The sequence below is a fragment of the Phyllobates terribilis genome, unplaced genomic scaffold (assembly GCF_046119375.1).
Source record: "Phyllobates terribilis strain yellow unplaced genomic scaffold, ASM4611937v1 Scaffold_13__5_contigs__length_258822181, whole genome shotgun sequence".
Lineage (NCBI taxonomy): Eukaryota > Metazoa > Chordata > Amphibia > Anura > Dendrobatidae > Phyllobates > Phyllobates terribilis.
Genome location: NW_027362773.1, coordinates 92076469 through 92098094, shown reverse-complemented (window position 1 = coordinate 92098094; position 21626 = coordinate 92076469). Strand labels below are relative to the sequence as shown.

General features: G+C 42.0%; 1 protein-coding gene across 1 annotated transcript in view; it reads left to right on the top strand.

Annotated features, from left to right (window-relative positions):
* Positions 1 to 19416: 19416 nt before the first annotated feature.
* The window catches only part of OSBPL5 (oxysterol binding protein like 5), a 227944-nt gene continuing 225734 nt past the window's right edge, over positions 19417 to 21626 (top strand). The window contains exon 1 of the mRNA XM_073658191.1: positions 19417 to 19701. Within this exon, the coding sequence (XP_073514292.1) occupies positions 19687 to 19701 (15 nt within the window). The 5' untranslated portion in view covers positions 19417 to 19686. The remainder of the gene's footprint in view (positions 19702 to 21626) is intronic.

The window sequence follows — 21626 nt, the reverse complement described above, 5'->3', positions numbered from 1 at the left end:
TCAGAATCTCTGTCCCTACATCATGCTGCTGTCAGATTACATATCAAAAACCTGCTGATAGATTCCCTTTAATACATAAAATCTTCCTTTTTTGTCAATCAACCATCAGTAGACTTAATAATGTGTTTTACAATCTATTTTATGTTGCCTATACATTTCATAAAAGAAAAGCTGCAATACATTGTGTTTATAATAATTCCAATTTTAATGGACTAATCCCCTGACCACTTTTACTCAAGATCCAGCAGGGCTGACATATAGCAGCTCCCTCTCTATGTCTCATTTCTATGTTATAAATGGAATCTTTTTACCATGGAAACCGTATTTTTAGACCCAAAATGTTGAAAACAAAAAACCTAAAGAAAGTGTAGATGTTTTACAAGTAGTTTCTTAGGTTAGAGCCATATTGTGACACATCCACTGTGCATGCATTGATCATGTTTTGCCCTTTGTCCTATTTTTGCCTTTGGATGTGATTTTGTCATTTTGTGAGATTTTACTTTTGAGCTGCAGTAATGGATCCCAGACCCCAGGTAATTCTGTTGTTGAGTCTATATCTGAATGCAACCAGCCACAATATGGTGCACTTTGCTCCTCAAGGACCCTTTAAGGTCAATGAATATTTTAATGTCAAATCACAAAACTTTTAAAAACTTCTATCTTTGTAACAGAATTGACAATACACTATTTCGACAAGGAACACATATTACACAGTGTAAATTACATTTTCTTTAACAGGGATGCTGACTTAAAGGGGTTGTACCAGCTGAATAAAACTACGGGGATGGGATATGTAAAAAACAATTTCTATCATAGTCCCCATCCGGTACACAACTGGATCCAGTCTGCACAGATACAGGAAGCTGTGATGTTACCAATCCAGCAGTCATTGCAGCCTGTGATTTGCTGCAGCTGTGAGGTGACTTTGAGCAGCGCGTCATCATAAAATATCCTATGATGCGCTGCTGAAGACCCTCAACTGCTGCAACCAATCACAGACTGCAGTGGTCCTGCTGCTGGTGAAACATTTACATCTCCCCTTCCTGTATAAGCCCAGGTAAGTGCCTACGTGAGTATCACTTTTGTCATATTTTTATTGCTCCAAGCCACCAGTAAACTTTTAATTTTGCCTGGACTATCCCTTTTAAGAACTGTTGTTACCTTGGCTAGAGATGTGCCCCTTACATATATATATATATATATATATATATATACTAACTTTCTACTTTCTCTACATCACAAAAAAAATTTTTTATTATAGAAAGGTGTTCAAATCTAATTTTCCTAGTATTTTCATCTATTCAGTGGATACGTGGCATTATCTGCAGTAAAATACAATGAGTAGAATTCATTAAAACCAATAAATAATTCTATGGTTTGAGGCTCTTTTTCTAAAATAGCAGCTAGGGTGATCTAATTGCATACCCCGAACCCGATACTAGTCTTATTTGCTCTCTCTAATGTCTGCTACCGATGAATCAATACTCACCGCTCTGCAGAAAGCTGTGGTCTATAGCGGTCTCTTTATCAATGCCTTTCTCTATTGTGCTCATTATTTTTTTCGTGCAGACATACATTTTTGTGGTGTCCTTGCTTAGCAGCCATCCATGTCAAAGCAATAATGAAGATAGTACTATTTCTCTGTTACTTATTGTAAGGGATGTAGGCACAAATAGTGTAGGCTCCCTGTTTTCCTATAAATGACAAAAAGTATGCCTATCTCACATACAGATTGTTTCCTTCCAAACTGTCCTGGGCGTGAAGTAGGTCCACATAGCACTGCCTCCCTGTTTCTCCCTGTAAATAATGGAGGCACAGATAGTATTGTCTCCCTGATGATGGAGATACAGATCATTATCTCACATTGTAGATACCTGAGGTACAGATAATATTGCCATCTCGTACTAAAGCTGTTAGAGTTATTTCGGCTGATCTCGACTGATTCGGCTGACGGCCTAATGTGTATGGGTCGCCAGCCGTCTGATGGTCGGGAGAGATGTTGATCAGGCATCTCCGAATGCAGAATGCCAATCGCAATGTTCTCCCTGAGATAAGCATCTGGCTGACGTGCCACTCGGTGGCTTTCTTATAGAGAACACAGGAGTGATCGACCGAACGAGCGCTTCTGTGTATGGGAGAGTCGGCTAAGATGGCTGTCAGCTGAACGATCTTTTGTCCGAAAGCCATCTAATGTGCGTGGCCAGCATAGGGTCCGCTTATACGGACCTAACAGTGAACGATATGAAAGCCGATCGGTAAACTTGAGGTTGTTTGTGTACCTGTTCAGACAGACAGACCAAAGTAATCTGCAGCTTGTTTATGCGGCAAGATAAATTTTTAACAACGCTCATTCACAATTATCTTGCAGTGTAAATTCCCCTTAAGAATCTGAAGAGCACTATGCAAATTTTTCAGAAATTCCCTGCAACTAGGGCCAAGTTTTCAGAAATGTGTGAATTCTCTGACCAGTTAAGTTCACGAATTGCAGACGTCATGTCATCCGCATTGTGTCTTTGAAACTACCACTGTCTGATCCACAAAATTGGCAAGACTAGTCAATCATTCATGCGCACTAGCACATTGGGGAAACATTTATCATTGCATTTGTTCCCAAAATTTTACTCGATTTGCAACATTTCAAAGTCCTAAATGCCTACTTCAATCTCCAATTTATCAACATTTTACTCCTTTTAATGAAAATTAGTTTTTTTTTTAAATGCCTAAGTCCGAAACTTAAAAATGCCAAGAAAAAAGAGGGAATGGTTATCCTTTTGTGTGAAGAATAAAATATTAAGGTATTGCTATATAAAGGTGAAATAAAGCAAATGGCTTATTCTAGGTATGTCTTTAAAAAAGGTGTAGAACAAATAAATCTGTTACATTTATAAATTACCCCTTTCTGACATGAGCCATAATAATACGTCCCTGTGCCCTGGGCCTTAATGACCAGGTACATATTATTACGTCTCACGGATCGTGCCTGAGCGCGATCGCTGCCGGATGTCAGCTGACTCTGACAGCTGACACCCAGCACTCAGTGCCCGGAGCGGTGCACCGATCCTGGCACTTTAACCGCCTAACTGCTGCGATCGCAGCATTTAGTGAGCGAGCAGAGGGACAAAAGCCTCTTGGATCGGAGACCCCTTGATGTCATCGCGGTGTCCCGGTCGTTGCCATGGTGACCCGATGTCGTCATGATGACATCCGGGTCACCAGGCACTAGCAAGGTAGATTAATCATGCGCAGTGCATGATCAAACTATCTTATGTCTGCAGGGCTGACAGCTATAAGGCATAGCAGTGATCCTGCACTGCTATACCTTATAACTGCGATCAGACTGCAGAAAGTGAAAGTCCAATAGTGGGACTAAGTAAAAAAGTGGAAAAAAAAGTAAAAAAAAGTTGTAAAAATATTTTAAAAAAATATATATATATATATTGTACCCATAAATAAATATTATTATGAAAAAGAAAAAACAATAAAAGTACACATATTTGGTATTGCCGTGTCCGGAATGACCTGACCTATAAAACTGTCCTACTAGTTAACCCCTTTAGTGAACAAGGTAAAAATTATAAATAAAAACCAAAGCAAAAAATGGTGCTTTATCAACATACCACCGAACAAAAAGTGGAATAAAACACGATCAAAAAGACGAATGTAAATAAAAATGGAACCTCTGAAAACATCATCTTGTTACGCAAAAAACAAGCCGCCATACACAGCTCCATCAGCCAAAAAGTAAAAAAGTTATAGCTCTCAGAATAAAGCGATGCAAAAAAAAATTTTCTATAAAATAGTTTTTATTGTGTAAAAGCGCCAAAACATGAAAAAACTATATAAATGTAGTATCACTGTAAACGTACTGACCCGAAGAATAAAGTTGTCTTATCAATTTTACCACACGTGAAACGACATAATATAAACCCCAAAAAAACTTCCTGAATTGTTGGTTTTTCTTTATTCTGCCTCTCAAAAATCGGAATTGAAAGTGATCAAAAAATGTCACGTGCCTGAAAATGGTACCAATAAAAACATCACTTACCCTGCAAACTGCAAAAAACAAGCCCTTACATGACTCTGTCGGCTGAAATATGGAAAAATTATAGCTCTCAAAATATGGCGATGCGAAAACTAGTCTTTGCAAAACAAAAAAACGTTTTTTAATGTGAGACAGCTGCCAAACATAAAAACTTGATATAAATCTGGTTTCGCTTTAATTGCACCGACCTGAAAAATAAAGTCGTTTAACCCCTTCACCCCGAAGTCTGTTTTCACCTTCCTGACCAGGCCAATTTTTTTAATTCTGACCACTGTCACTTTATGAGGTAATTACTCTGGAACGCTTCAACGGATCCCACTAATTCAGAGATTTTTTTTTTCAGGACATATTGTACTTCATGATAGTGGTAAAATTTATTTGATATGACTTACGTTTATTTGTGAAAAAATCGGAAATTTGGCGAAAATTTAGCAAATTTCAAAATTTTAATCTTTATGCACTTAAATCAGAGAGCTATTTCACACAAAATAGTTAATAAATAACATTTCCCACATGTCTACTTTACATCAGCACAATTTTGGAACCAAAATTCTTTTTCGTTAGAAAGTTCTAAGGGTTAAAAGTTCACCAGCGATTTCTCATTTTTCCAACAAAATTTACAAACTATTTTTTTTAGGGACCACATCACATTTGAAGTCACTTTGAGGGGTCTGTATGACAGAAAATACCCAAAAGTGACACCATTCTAAAAACTGCACCCCTCAAGGTGCTTTTTTTTACAAAAATGTTACTTTAGACCCATTTTTTTTTACTTTCACAAGAGTAACAGGAGAAAATGGACCCCAAAATTTGTTGTGCAGTTTCTCTTGAGCACATCAATACCAAATATGTGGGGGAAAAACACTTTTTGAGCACACTGCAGGGTTCAGAAGGGAATGAGCGCCATTTGACTTTTTGAATGCAAAATTTGCTGGCATAATTAACGGACGCCGTGTCATGTTTGGAGCGCCGCTGATGTGCCTAAACAGTGGAAACCCCCCACAAGTGACACCATTTTGGAAACTAGACCCATCAGGGAACTTATCTAGATGGGTGGTAAGCACCTTGAACCCCCAGGTGCTTCACAGAAGTTTATAACATTGAGCCGTAAAAATAAAATTTTCACATTTTTCCCACAAAAATGTTTTTCAGCCCCCAATTTTGTGTTTTCATAATAGTAACAGGAGAAATTGCCCCATATCATTTATTGTGCAATTTCTCCTGAGTAACCCGATACCCCATATGTGGGAAAAAAACACTGTTTTGACGTACAGCAGGGCTTGGAAGGGAAGGAGTGCCAATTGACTTTTTGAATGTAACATTTGCTTGAATAATTAGCGGACGCCATATCGTGTTTGGGGTGCCCTTGATGTGCCTAAACAGTGGAAACCCTCCACAAGTGACACCATTTTGGAAGCTAGACACCTCAGGGAACTTATCTAGATGTGTGGTGAGCACTTTGAACCCCCAACAAATTTTTCCTGCAAGAATGTTTTTAGCACAAAATTTAGCATTTTCACAAAGATAACAGGAGAAAATGGTCCCCAAAATTTGTTGTGTAATTTCTCTTGAGTATGCATATACCCCGTATGAGGTCAAAAACTACTTTTGAGGCATAGTGCAAAGCATAGAAGGGAAGAAGCACCATATTGAAGTTCAGATTTTGTTGGACTCGTTTGAGGGTGCCATGTCACATTGGTAGAGTCCCTGAGGTGCCAGATCAGCTGAACCCTGCCATAAGTGACCTCATTTTACAAACTACACCTCTCAATGAATTCATCTAGGGGTGCAGTGATTATATTGGCACCACAGGTGTGTTACATAATTTTATACCATTGGGCAGTGGAGAAAATATAATTACATTTTTACCACAAAAATTTTGTTTTAGCCCCAGATTTTACATTTTCACACTGGGAAATGGATAAAAATGGCATCAAAATTTGTCCCACAATTTCTGCTGAATGTAGGAATAACCCATATGTGGCTGTACAGTACTGCTTAGCCACACGGCGAGACTCGGGATGGACGGATCACTTTTTGCCTCCTGGAGCGCAGATTTTCCTAGAATAATTTGCGGATTGCATATACAGAGACCCTACGTGCCAGAAGAGCAGAATCCCCCTCAAGTGACCCCATTTTGGAAATTATACCCCTTTGTGAATTTATCTACAGGTGTAGTGATGATTTTGACTCCATGGGTGTTTTCCAGAAACAAGCACAGTGGATGTTGCTGAGTAAAGATTGCAAACTGCTGTTGTAGTGACCAGTACGCTGTAGTGACTAGTACATTGTAGTGACCAGTACATTATGCCCAGCTCGTTCTTCTGGAGACATGCACCCATAAATTAGGCAGGCTCTCATTGCTACAGGAATGCCAAACATGTGGACGTTAACTGCAGTTTAGACACACACTGGAACGTAGAATGGAGGGGGACATTTGGATTTGGGAGCGCAGAATTCGCTGGATTTCTTTTGGAGGGCAAGATGCCATTTAGTTTTTCCAGAGCCTTTGTGCTACCAGTAATGAGGAAGCCCCTATATTATTGTTAACAGATGACGGACCTGAGTGGGGGCTTTTTTTGTGAATGGAGTTGAAGCTTTTATTGGGAACATTTTACATAACATTTTGGATCACGTTTTTCCTGCACTCTACGCTGAGCACTTGCATTGGGGTTTCCATCTAAATCTCAAAGTGATGTGATTTAGATGAAATCCCCAAGGGATCCGTTCACTATAATGAGGCAGCAGAGTTAGTCTGGACTCAGTCTGGCCTCTGTTCAGCGTCGTCCTTCTTTTCAGAAGTGCCCAGAACTGTGGCCGACGGCAATTTTATGCACGCCTAATAAAAAGACGGGCACCGTGGAATTACAGGTTCTACGGCGTCCACAGTGCCTCCATCTGCCTCATTACAGGGAATCTTCCGCCGGGGGTTCTGTCTGAATCACATATTTCAGAGATTTACATGGAAACCCTGATGTAAGTACTGAGCGCAGAGCGCCAGATAAATGTGAGCCGAGCCTTACTGCACTCTTTAGGAGGCAGAATGAATATGTTATGATCTGCAACAAGAACTAAGGAAAGATAGGGGAAAGCTGTCCCTACAGTAAGACTAAGCTGAATCCCTACAATGTAGCGGGTTGCCTGTTCCTTGTGAACAGACCCGCCTTAGTCCTCGGCTAGTCTGAACGAAGGGAGTGGTCCCTACAAGTACTAAGGACTGGGACAAAAATGGGACACCTCCTAAACAGAAGTTGCAGAACAAAAATACAAACTGACAAAAAGTACTAGAGGTCCAAGAGGACCAAGAAACTGACAGAGATAGGCACCGAAGCACCAGGCTAGCAAAACAGTCAAACAACACTGAAGTCCAGCAAAGCCAGAAGGGCGGAGCTGGAATAAATAAGCAGATGGTCACGTGACCGCAAAACACAAGATAGAAAAAACTAACAGGAGGGTTCTAACAGTACCCCCTCTTTTATGAGGATCCTCCGGATCCTCCAGGCCCAGGCCTATCCGGGAACCTCCTGTGGAAAGCTTTAACAAGCCTAGGAGCAGAGATAACATCCGTCCTTACCCAGGAGTTGTCTTCGGGACCGAAACCCTTCCAGGAGACAAGATACTGTAATTTCCCTCTATGCCATCTAGAATTCAAGATACGAGAAATTTCATATTCGCCGTCTTCCACCACAGGAGGAACTGTGACAGTGGCGTCCCTATCAGATACGTCAGCCTTTTTCAACAAGGAAACATGAAACACAGGATTAATCTTCTAGGAAGTAGGGACATCCAACCTAACAGCAGACGGGTTAACAACCTGAAGCACTTTAAATGGACCCACAAACTTAGGACCCAGTTTTTTAGAGGGAATCCTCAACCGCAGGTTCTTCGAGGACAACCAAACCATGTCACCCACAGTAAACAAAACCTCTTTACGTTTCCTGTCAAAATACTTCTTGGACTTCTTGTTAGCCTCTTGCAGGTTACAGCGTACATTAGCCCAAACTCTCTCCAAATCACCGGAAAAATTCTCCTCCTCCCGCACCGCCGACCCCAATTTGGAGAACGAACCAAAAGACGGATGCCTCCCACTACAACAAAAAAAAGGAGAACACCCAGCAGAGGAGGATGTATGATTGTTAAGAGCGAATTCTGCAAGAGGCAGAAACTCCGACCACACCTCTTGATTGTCTGCCACAAAACAACGCAAAAACTGTTCAACATCCAGGTTCTTTCTTTCAGTCTGTCCATTCGACTCTGGATGATAACCAGACGAAAATGACAAATGGACTCCCAACCTGTCACAAAAAGCACGCCAAAAGCGAGCCACAAACTGAGGTCCTCTATCAGAAACAATATCCATGTGAACACCATGGAGCTTGACAATCTCCTTAACAAAAGCCTTAGCGAGTGTCTTGGCGCAGGGCAACTTAATAAATGGAACCAAATGACACATCTTACTAAAACGGTCCATGACCACCCAGATGACAGTAAAACCCTCGGACACAGGAAGATCAGTAATCAAATCCATAGTGAGATGCGTCCAAGGCGCATTAGGAACCTCCAGAGGGCAAAGCAACCCCGCAGCAGCAGTATGTGAAACCTTTGACCTAGCACACACAGTACACTGACGCACCCACTTGATGACTTTCTTCTGACATCCAGGCCACCAAAAACTGCGACTGATAAGTCTCTTAGTCTCCGAAACTCCTGGATGACCTGCCAACCGAGCCTCATGACACTCCACAAACAAATCTCTCCTAAAGGCTCTAGGCACGAACAACCTCCCATGGTGTTAGATGGAGTATCATCTTGAGCATTCAGAATCCCATTCTCCAAAACGGAGTCCAAAGCCGCCACCACAACTCCTTTCTGCAAAATGCTCTCCTCCTCCTCGGCACCGACCGTAGGAGAGAAGCTGCCAGATAAAGCATCGGCTTTAACATTCTTAGTACCAGGGATATACAGTACAGACCAAAAGTTTGGACACACCATCTCATTTAAAGATTTTTCTGTATTTTCATGACTATGAAAATTGTACATTCACGCTGAAGGCATCAATACTATGAATTAACACATGTGGAATTATATACTTAACAAAAAAGTCTGAAACAACTGAAAATATGTCTTATATTCTAGGTTCTTCAAAGTAGCCACCTTTTGCTTTGATGACTGCTTTGTACACTCTTGGCATTCTCTTGATGAGCTTCAAGAGGTAGTCACTGGAAATGGTTTTCACTTCACAGGTGTGCCCTGTCAGGTTTAATAAGTGGGATTTCTTGCCTTATAAATGGGGTTGGGACCATCAGTTGTGTTGTGCAGAAGTCTGGTGGATACACAGCTGATAGTCCTACTGAATAGACTGTTAGAATTTGTATTATGGCAAGAAAAAAGCAGCTAAGTAAAGAAAAACGAGTGGCCATCATTACTTTAAGAAATGAAGGTCAGTCAGTGCGAAACATTGGGAAAACTTTGAAAGTGTCCCCAAGTGCAGTTGTAAAAACCATGAAGCGCTACAAAGAAACTGGCTCACATGAGGACCGCCCCAGGAAAGGAAGACCAAGAGTCACCTCTGCTTCTGAGGATAAGTTTATCCGAGTCACCAGCCTCAGAAATCGCAGGTTAACAGCAGCTCAGATTAGAGACCAGGTCAATGCCACACAGAGTTCTAGCAACAGACGCATCTCTACAACAACTGTTAAGAGGAGACTTTGTGCAGCAGGCCTTCATGGTAAAATAGCTGCTAGGAAACCACTGTTAACGACAGGCAACAAGCAGAAGAGACTTGTTTGGGCTAAAAAAACACAAGGAATGGACATTAGACCAGTGGAAATCTCTGCTTTGGTCTGATGAGTCCAAATTTGAGATCTTTGGTTCCAACCACCGTGTCTTTGTGCGACGCAGAAAAGGTGAACGGATGGACTCTATATGCCTGGTTCCCACCGTGAAGCATAGAGGAGGAGGTGTGATGGTGTGGGGGTGCTTTGTTGGTGACACTGTTGGGGATTTATTCAAAATTGAAGGCATACTGAACCAGCATGGCTACCACAGCATCTTGCAGCGACATGCTATTCCATCCGGTTTGCGTTTAGTTGAACCATCATTTATTTTTCAACAGGACAATGACCCCAAACACACCTCCAGGCTGTGTAAGGGCTATTTGACCAAGAGGGAGAGTGATGGGGTGCTACGCCAGATGACCTGGCCTCCACAGTCACCAATCGAGATGGTTTGGGGTGAGCTGGGCCGCAGAGTGAAGGCAAAAGGGCCAAGTGCTAAGCATCTCTTGGAACTCCTTCAGGATTGTTGGAAGACCATTTCCGGTGACTACTTCTTGAAGCTCATCAAGAGATTGCCAAGAGTGTGCAAAGCAGTCATCAAAGCAAAAGGTGGCTACTTTGAAGAACCTAGAATATAAGACATATTTTCAGTTGTTTCACACTTTTTTGTTAAGTATATAATTCCACATGTGTTAATTCATAGTTTTGATGCCTTCAGTGTGAATGTACAATTTTCATAGTCATGAAAATGCAGAAAAATCTTTAAATGAAAAGGTGTGTCCAAATTTTTGGTCTGTACTGTAGGTAACAGAAAAATGAAACCGAGAAAAAAAAAGTGCCCACCTAGCTTGACGGGCATTCAAGCGCTTGGCAGCATCCAGATAGATCAAATTCTTATGATCTGTGAAAACCTGAATAGGAAATCTAGCGCCTTCCAAAAAATGATGCCAGTGTTCAAAAGCAAGTTTAATAGCCAGCAACTCCCGATTTCCAACATCATAATTCAGTTCGGTTTCCGAAATTTTTTTTTAAAAGAAGGCACAAGGATGTACTCCACCCTTGTTCTCCTGAGACAAAACTGCTCCGACCCCCACTGATGAAGCATCGACCTCGACCAAAAAAGGCTTGGTCTCATCAGGCTGCATAACGATAGGGGCAGAACTGAACCTCTCTTTGAGATACTCAAACGCTTCAATGGCCTCAGTAGTACACTGGGCCGTATTTGCACCTTTCCTGGTGAGATCGGTTAGAGGTTTAACAATTACAGAAAAATTCTTAATGAATTTCCTGTAATAATTGGCAAAACCCAAAAATCTCTGTATAGATTTCAAACCAATAGGCCTAGGCCATTCCTGCACAGCCTGAACCTTCACAGGATCCATCTCAAAGCCCTCGCTGGAGACAATGTAGCCCAAAAAACTAATTTTCTGCACAGCGAACTCACATTTCTCCAGCTTAGCAAAGAGTGAATTATCACTCAATAACTGCAAAACTTCACGTACATTCTGCCAATGGGACTCCAGATATGGCGAATAAATCAAAATGTCATCCAAATACACAACCACATTCTTACCAATCAAAGGTCTCAGGATGTCATTAATAAGGTTCTGAAAAAATGCAGGTGCATTGGTAAGACCAAAAGGCATCACCAGATTCTCAAAATGACCTACCGGAGTGTTAAAAGCAGTTTTCCATTCATCACCCTCCTTCATTCGTAACAAATTGTATGCCCCCCGGAGATCGATTTTGGAGAACCACTTGGCTCCCACTAACTGGTTAAACAAGTCAGGAATTAATGGCAATGGGTAGGAATTGCGTACGGTAATCTTATTAATTTCACGAAAATCCAGACATGGACGTAAACCGCCGTCCTTTTTTTTAACAAAGAAGAATCCAACTGCCACCGGCGACTTAGAAGGTCTAAAGTGACCAGCAGCCAGGCTAGTCTGTATGTACTCCTCCAAGGCCTTTCTTTCAGGGATAGTCAGATTAAACAAGCGACTTTTGGGAAGAGTAGCTCCCGTAACAAACTCAATGGTGTAATCATAATCCCTATGAGGAGGTAAAACTTGCGACTCCTTCTCCGAAAAAACCCTCCAAAAATCTTGAATAGGTACAGGTAATTTCCCTTTTTCCACAGTCGCAATGCGACCATTACAACATTTATCATAGCACTTCGGACTCCAAGACTTAATCACATTAGTAGACCAGTCCAATAAAGGATTGTGCAGTCTTAACCAAGGCAATCCTAGAACAACTGGAGAGGGCAAATTATCCAAAATAATCAAGTTCAAAATTTCTTGGTGAACTCCATTGATAGTGAGGGAAAATGCAGCAGTCTTGTGAGTAATACATTTCAAAGGAGTGTTATCAATAGCAACCACAGAAATAGGTGATGACAAAGGTTTGGATTTCAATTTAAGGTTTTCCAAAAACCCTTTATCAATCACATTAAGTGTTGAACCACAATCCACAAATACCTGAAATTCAATCAAATCTCCCTGCAAAGTAGTACTCCCAGAAAGAAATACTCCTGCAGAGCGTAAACAAGCTATACGGGCGTAACTGACCTTTTTTTTTTCTTTACTTAAACAACGCTCACAATACTTAATCAAATGATCAGCTTTACCACAATAAAGACATAAACCCTCGGCGAATCTCCGGTCTCTTTCCTGAGAGCGGAGTGACATTGCCCCAACCTCCATTGGTTCTCCGCTGTCAGAGCAGAATTTCTGGGAACTAGGACCTGACGTTACAGGAGTTTTTACATCATTCACCCTGGACCTCAGTCTCCTGTCCACACGAACAGCTAACTGTATAGCTTCCTGCAGAGTCTCAGGTGCAGGGAATGCAATTAGCAAATCCTTAACCCTTTCACTCAGACCAGCAAGAAATAAATATTTAAGCGCAGAATCATTCCATTTAACTTCTGAGGCCCATCTCCTGAAGTGTGTGCAATAATTTTCAACATCATCTGACCCCTGATTCAAATGTCTAAGTTCTGATTCAGCAGATGAGATTCGATCAGGATCGTCATATAATAGCCCCATAGCATAAAAAAATTCTTCCACAGAACTTAAACACGGATCATTAGGCTGGAGGGAAAAGGCCCAACCCTGTGGTTCTTTGCGCAAAAGTGACATAATAAAACCAATGCGCTGTGATTCATTCCCAGAGGATCTTGGTCTCAAACGAAAATATAACAAACAAGCATTTTTAAAGGAAAAAAAATCTTTCTGTTTACCAAAAAAACATCAGGCAGTCCTACCTTCGGTTCGACAAAATGCGCTCCAGGACAGCTACTCACGTGTTGCTGAAGCTCGGCCACCTCCAGAGACAATCCCTGCAGGCGCTGAGCTAACTCCTGGATGGAAACCATACTGATCCCCGAATTTCTTTCCTTAAAGTTTTTTGGGCTGGACTTACTGTTATGATCTGCAACAAGAACTAAGGAAAGATAGAGGAAAGCTGTCCCTACACTAAGACTAAGCTGAATCCCTACGATGTAGCGGGTGCCTGTTCCTTGTGAACAGACCCGCCTTAGTCCTCGACTAGTCTGAACGAAGACCTATAGAAATAAGGGAGGGGTCCCTACAAATACTAAGGACTGGGACAAAAATGGGACACCTCCTAAACAGAAGTTGTTGCAGAACAAAAATACAAACTGACAAAAAGTACTAGAGGTCCAAGAGGACCAAGAAACTGACAGAGATAGGCACTGAAGCACCAGGCTAGCAAAACAGTCAAACAACACTGAAGTCCAGCAAAGCCAGAAGTACGGATCTGGAATAAATAGGCAGATGGTCACGTGACCACAAAACACAAGATAGAAAAAACTAACAGGAGGGTTCTAACAGAATAAATCAACAGCATGTGAAGAATTTGTTTTATATTTTTTTTACGCCTTTCCTCATGCGGTATAAGTGATTAGACGACTTTATTCTTCGGGTTGGTGCGATTACAGCGATACCAGATTTATATCGGGTTTTTATGATTGACAGCTGTCACACACTAAAAGACGCTTTTTATTGTAAAAACAAGTTTTTGCAGCGCCATATGTTGAGAGCTATAATTTTTCTATATTTTGGCCGACAGAGTCATGTAAGGGCTTGTTTTTTGTGAGACAAGTTAACGTAATAATTTGTACCATTTTCGAGCCCGTGACATTTTTTGATCGCTTTCTATTCCGTTTTTTGGGAGGCAGAATGAACAAAATCCAGCAATTCAGGAATTGTTTTTTGGGGATTTTTTTATGCCGTTCCGTGTGTGGTAAAATTGATAAGGCAAATTTATTCTTTGGGTCGGTGTGATTACAGCGATACCACATTTATATCTTTTTTAATGTTTTGGCACTTTTACACAATAAAAACTATTTTATAGAAAAAATAATTATTTAGGCATCGCTTTATTCTGAGAACTGTAAATTTTTTATTTTTCTGCTGACGGAGCTGTATGGCAGCTTGTTTTTTCGGGACAAGATGACATTTTCAGCGGTACCATATTTATTTACAGGCGTCTTTTTGATCGCGTTTTATTTCACTTTTTGTTTGGCGGTATGATGATAAAGCATCGTTTTTTGCCTTGTTTTTTACTTCTTTTTTTTTACGGTGTTCACTGAAGGGGTTAACTAGTGGGACAGTTTTATAGTTCGGGTCGTTACAGACGCGGTGATACCAAATATGTGTACTTTTATTGTTTTTTGTTTTTTTTTACACAGATAAATCTATTTATTGGATTAATATGTTTTCTTTTTTTTTCTTTATTCTGTGATTTTTAAAAAAAATATTTTTATAATTTTTATTAAATGTTTTGTTAACTTTTTTACCTTTTCCCAGGATGGGACATCATTTTCAAACTTTCAGATCGCTGATCTGATGCTCTGCAATGCATCTGCACTGCAGAGCATCAGAGCAGTGTCTGACAGGCAGGAAGGAGGCATCTCAGCTCCTGCTCTCTGATAGGCCACCTTCCTGCAGGACCCTGAAGGACCCCGCAGCCATCTTGGGACTGGGGGTCACCATGGAGACCATCAACACAACATGATCACATCGCGTTGTGCTGATGGGATCACAGAGGGAGCCCACTCCCTCTGCGATGCCTTGCGATGTTGCTGTCACTACTGACAGCTCCATCACAGGGGTTAAACGCCTGCGATCGGTGCTAGCACCGATCGTGGGCAGTGCTGCAGGGTGTCAGCTCTTACACAGAGCTGACACCCACATGTGATTGCGGTGGCGCTCAGCGTGAGCCTGCCCGATCACCGCGCTGTACATGTACTGCTCTTTACGGGAATGCAACTTCCGCAGAGCAGTACATGTACTGTGTAACATACCTGGCGGCGTCCTTGCATAGTGGTCCATTTCCCACTGTGCAAGAGCGCGCACTTGGTCTCCAGTCCAGACTGCCACTCTGGCTTCTCTCCATGTTGTCTGCTTTGCTCTGCTCTTGCTGCTTAGGGCAACGCCCGCTGAACTTCCTGTTTCTTGTAGCTGCTGCTCACACTCCCCTGATGCGTCCTCAGCCTATTGCTGTCTGTCACCTGGTATTTAACCCAGCTCCTCCTTGGAAACCTTGCCTGAGCATCTTGTTCTGTCAGTTGGCTTCTTGTCGCTGACATGCCAGGTCCTGTCTATGTTTGCTGCCTTACGGTATCAGTTCCCGTGTCTGAACTGTGTCCTGTCTGTGCACTCTAGCCAGCTGTCTCTCTGCCTTCCTGGAGGCTGTATTTCCAGGCCTGTCTGAACACGCTCCGAGCCTGTTCGTCTCGCCCTCTGGGGGCCGCATACCCAGACTCGCTCCTGTATTTGTTGCAGTACAGTTCCTGTCTGAACTGTCTCCTAGTTTCTTACCTGTTTTGTCTTTATGTTCGTTTGCTCCCTTTTTCCGCAGTGTCTGAACCTTGGTCGGATCGAGCAGATACTTAGTTACGCCCCTCCAGGCACTCTCCGTTTCATGGCACAGTGGAACCACTAAACACGCACACGCCAGTCAGTCCGGGCGTGTGCATTACAGCCGGCGCATGTTGGGAAGGGGTTAATCACTTATACCACATGAGGAACTGCGTAAAAAATAAATAAAACCAATTCTTCACCTGCAGCTGATTTGTTCATTCTGCCTCCCATAGATTGCAGTATGTCTTGTCTCACATTTATCCTGAGCTCTGCGCTGAGCGCTTACACCACAGTTTCCGTGTAAATATCTGAAATACGTGATTCAGACGGAACCCCCGGCGGAAGATTCCTTTAATGAGGCAGATGGAGGCACCATGGACGCCATCTGACCTGTTATCCCACAGTGTCCATCTTTTAATTAGGTGTGCATAAAAGTGCCTTCGCCCACAGTTTTGTGAACCTCTGTAAAAAAAGGACACCGCTAGACAGAGGCCAGATGGAGTCTAGAATAAGGCCGGTTTCAAATGTCCTGATATTTCCGGTACTTGAAAAACCAGTACCGGAGATATCCATGTCCGTGTGCACCTGTGTGGCAACCGTGTGCCGCCCATGTACCGCATCAGGAGCACACGTACCGGCGGCTGGGAATCAGCGGTACAGTTAGCGCTGTTCCCAAATGCCAGGTGCTGAACACTGCCCTCATCATTGTTCCCTGCCGGCACTGCGATGAGTGCGAGCAAGGTACAATGTTGAGAGTAATATTCTGCTCCCGCTGTGTCCTGGTGTAAAGATAAGAATAAAATAAAAAAAATCCTTATACTCACCTGTCTGAAGATGTCCCCTGCTGTAACCCATCTGACCGCTCATGCCGAGGAGCCGGGGAGAATGACTTGCTCCAGCGAGTGGACCCCGGAGCTGCGTTCAGCGAGCTCTGTCCTGTCACTGAGCTCTAGGGCCCGCTCGCTTGTTTTGCGGCCTGTGCAGCGCGAAAAAAACGGACATGTCAATGTGTTTTGCTCACAGACACACGGTCCGTGGAAACACACTGACATGTGCACAGACCGATTCATTTGAATGGGTCTGTGTGTGTCAGTGTCTCCTGTATGTGTGGAAATTGTCACCACACGTACCGGACAGACTGACGTGTGAAAGAGGCCTCAATCTGCTGCCTCATTATAGTGAACGGATCTCATGGGGGTTTCATCTGAATTACGTCACTCGGAGATTTAAATGTAAACCCGATATCAGTGCTCAGCATAGAGCAGGGTTCCCCAACTCCAGTCCTCAAGGCCCACCAACAGGTCATTTTCAGGATTTCAGGATAATTACATCACTTGCACAGGCAATAATTCCATTACCTGTGCAATACTAAAGAAATCCTGAAAACATGATGTGTTGGTGGGCCTTGAGGACTGGAGTTGGGGAACACTGGCGTAGAGCACAGGATAAATGGCAATATTTTATATAACATTTTGGATCACGATGAAAGCTTTGACTCAATCCACAAAAAAAGCAAGTTCCCGCTCAGGTCCGTCATCTGTTAACGGAAATATAGGGGTCTTCCACGTTACTAGTAGCACAAAGGCTCTGGAAAAGCGAAATGGCCCGTAGCCCCCAAAAGAAATTCAGCAAATTCTGTGCTCCCAAATACAAATGCCCCCCTCCCTTTTGAGCCCCACAGTGTGCCTAAACCCTCCACATGTTTGACATTTCTGTAGCGATGAGACCCCTCCTAATTTACGGGCGCATGTCTCCAGAAGCACGAGCTGGGCATAACATATTGGTCAGTAAGTATAGCGGCAGTTTGCAATTTTCACTCAGCAGCATCCACTGCTGCTTGTTTCTGGAAAACACTCATGTAGTTAAAATCTTCATCACACCTTCCCAAAGGGGAATAATTTACAAAATGGGGTTGATTGAGGCCGGATTCTGCTCTTCTAGCACTTAGGAGTTGTGTATATGAAATCTGCATACTATTCTAGGAAAATCTGCTATCCAGGAGGCAGCACTCTGTCCCTCCCGAGTCTCATCATGTGGCTAAGCAGTACTATATAGCCACATATGGGGTATTTCTACATTCAGCAAAAATTGTGTGACAAATTTTGGTGCCATTTTTACCCATTTTCCAGTGTGAAAATGTAAAATCTGGGGCTAAAATAAAGCTTTGGTGGTAAGAATGTAATTATCCTTTCTTCACCGTCCAATGGTGTAAAATTCTGTGAGGCACATGTGGTGTCAACATGCTCACTGCACCCCTAGATGAATTCATTGAGAGGTATAGTTTGTCAAATGGGGTCTCTTATGGGGGATTCTGCTGTTCTGGCACCTTAGGGGCTCTGCCAATGTGACATGGCACCGTCAAACCAGCCCAGCAAAATATGAACTCCAATATGGCGCTTCTTCCCTTCTGAGCTTTGCACTGTGCCTCAAAAGTAGTTTTCGACCACATATGGGATATCTGCGTGCTAAGGAGAAATTCCTCAACAAATTTTGGGGTCTACTTTCTCCTGTTACCCTTGTGAAAATATTTTTGGGGGGGCTAAAATAACATTTTTGGGGAAAAAATGGGATTTTTTTTTATTTTCATAAGTCAATGTTTTAATTTTCTGTGAAGCACCTGGGTATTCAATTCACTTGGGGGGGGGGGGGTTCCACTGTTTAGGCACATCAGGGGCTCTCCAAACACGACATGGCATCTGCTAATTATTCTCTCAAATATTACATTCAAAAAGTCAAATGGCGCTCTGTCCCTTCCCTTTTCAAAATGTCATAAAATGTTTGCGTAATTGTACTCCAGTAGAGGCTTGCAAGACAATGAGGACCCTTGACGTGAGTTGTGATCTTGCGTCTTTTAGCCAAAATATCAACTAAGACCTGAGACCTTTTATCATGGGGGCTGCTGCTTGCTGCAGTTCATTAGTATTGTGAACAGGTATTGGTAAATATGGCTCCTTTTTCTGTGATTTTATTTTTATTTTTTTGTACTCCAATCCTTCAGTGAACTACAAAATCTATTTATTTCATGCAGATGAAGTCTAACCTGCAACATTTTAAAACTTGGTGAAATAATTTTCCATTTTTTTTTTATTCAGAAGAAGGTGCATTTATTGCAGAAGTGCTTAGAAAAGAAATAGCATTTTGCATACGTTAATTTCATCAAACATTGTGCGTTATTTTGATGAATTTGATTCAAATGTACCAGCGCAATAGAAAGATGACAAAAGATGGCTGCAAATGAGACATTTTCTTTAAGAAAGCTAAATGTAACTTATTTGTATCTTATCCACCAGCTTGTTGCAAAACATCACATTCCCAGACTTCATGAATATTTAAGAAAAAAAAAAAAAAAAGAACAACCAAAAGCACACTCTTGTTTTTTTTTCCGTATTTATCTTATCACTGTCCACATGTATATTTTATAAGAAGGGGGGCTTATTCTTGAAAGCTTCAATTTGTAAAATATTTTTAATCACCTGAAGTCAGTTTATAGCTTGTGGGTTTAAAGGTTGTATGCTCCACAAACAAGATGATGAAGGAAGATTTGAGAGCTGTGAGTCCGGACTGATCACTAATGGAGAGAGCGCTTGTCAAAGCTATTGATTCCATAGTGCTATTAGCATATTGCTGGGCTGGATGTGTCTCCTCCAGGCTCCATCACAGAGCGGTGCAGCATCCTTTTTGCTGCAAACTGTTGGCACCTCTGAAATTAATAGTGCACTGTTTGTAGTTAGTAATGTCAGGTGTTTTGTGCAGTCTGGACCCCTGGGTACTGCACATATGACAGCCTTGCACATAAGACTAATGGCTAGATGCCCCTATGTGCTGTGACGGCTTTGCACAATTTGATTGGCTGCGCTATTGCTTCTTGTGTTGGCAGGCCTCCAACATCACCGTATATGCAACCGTTAAGGGAAAATGACCGAAGAGGCTTCGCCTGCATGTGGCTATAGAGAATCTGTGCTGAGAAGCATCACTCATGCCTTGCTGTACTGTAAGTAGACTGCATGAACCCCCCTGAATGCTGTACTGTAGACATCTGCATTGCCTTCACTGACCCCAATACCTCTTGCAGCTTTATTTTACTAATGCACAAATTAAAGTCCTCATAATATAAAAGGGAGAATTATCCGGCACAAAAATCATTTCATCAGCGCAGACTTTCATCTAGCCACAATAAGGATATTTCAAAGGAGCACAGATCTTTCTCACAATGCAGCACCATGGATCATAATCAGGGACGGCATGTTCTCTTGTTGAAAAGCAATTTGAAGACGTCTTGTGGATCTAGAAGAAATTTCTTCTAATCTGTAGGGGGGAAAAATAAAAGTATCCCTGGATCAGATTACTGCATTGCACCCATTTTAGCTGCTGTACTGATTATTAATATTGACTTGAGTAAAAGTTTAGAAAGTTATTACTAGATTATACTGAGAGAAAGGGGCAGCTAAAAATATTTCTCACTGCTAAAAAAATATTAAATATTACATTAGTAGAGCATAACATCTAAAATTTGGGTGTGACTGCAATTAACCTCAGCATACCCGACATGTCACACTTATGTACAGTATTCTAAGAAAATAGTGTCTCTGCAGGGTGAAGCCAAATTCAGATGTCTGTGAAACACGGCATATGGACCATGATCTACAGACTGGTCGCGCTTCTCCGGACTTGAAATTAACAGCTTCAGATATGTCTATGATGCTTTTAAGTTTGGGTCAGGAGTCCTGAGGCCAGTCCGTTCAAGGACAGCAACATATACCACTACAAAAATGCTGCAACTTTACAAAAAGTCCTGATAGTGAATTCCCTTACCGTTTTCTGTATACAGCACCTACATGTCTCCATAGTTACAAACTACAAACAAACCGAGTGCAGTCAGATTCTGACGTTATTACTGCAGACCGTAGAAATGGGGCCAGTGGGAGACGAACAATATACTGCAGGATGAGACTACAATGAGTTAGTTTGTAGTCTGTAACCATGGAGATGACGAAACCGCAGTAGCGGTGAAACGCGCATCGAGGGTTTCTCTGTCACCAGCTTATATACGACCACTCTTGTGTCTACAGGTATTTATATATTGCCCTATACTGCCTTTTACATTCTATAGATGGTATTCTCCGCATGTCTGTTAGAGCATTTGGGATATTTTAACATACAGTTAGGCCCATATATATTTGGACAGAGACAACATTTTTCTAATTTTGATTCTAGACATTACCACAATGAATTTTAAACAAAACAATTCAGATGCACTTGAAGTTCAGACTTTCAGCTTTCATTTGAGGGTATCCACATTAAAATTGGATGAAGGGTTTAGGAGTTTCAGCTCCTTAACATGTGCCACCCTGTTTTTAAAGGGACCAAAAGTAATTGGACAGATTAAATAATTGTAAATAAAATGTTCATTTCTAGTACTTGGTTGAAAACCCTTTGTTGGCAATGACGGCCTGAAGTCTTAAACTCATGGACATCACCAGACGCTGTGTTTCCTCCTTTTTGATGCTCTGCCAGGACTTCACTGCGGTGGTTTTCAGTTGCTGTTTGTTTGTGGGCCTTTTTGTCTGAAGTTTAGTCTTTTACACATGAAATGCATGCTCAATTGGGTTGCGATCAGGTGACTGACTTGGCCATTCAAGAATATTCCACTTCTTTGCTTTAATAAACTCCTGGGTTGCATTGGCTTTATGTTTTTGGATCATTGTCCATCTGTAGTATCAAACAACGACCAATCAGTTTGGCTGCATTTGGCTGGATCTGAGCACACAGTATGGCTCTGAATACATCAGAATTCATTCGGCTGCTTCTGTCCTGTGTCACATCATCAATAAACACTAGTGACCCAGTGCCACTGGCAGCCATGCATGCCCAAGCCATCACACTGCCTCCGCCATGTTTTACAGATGATGTGGTATG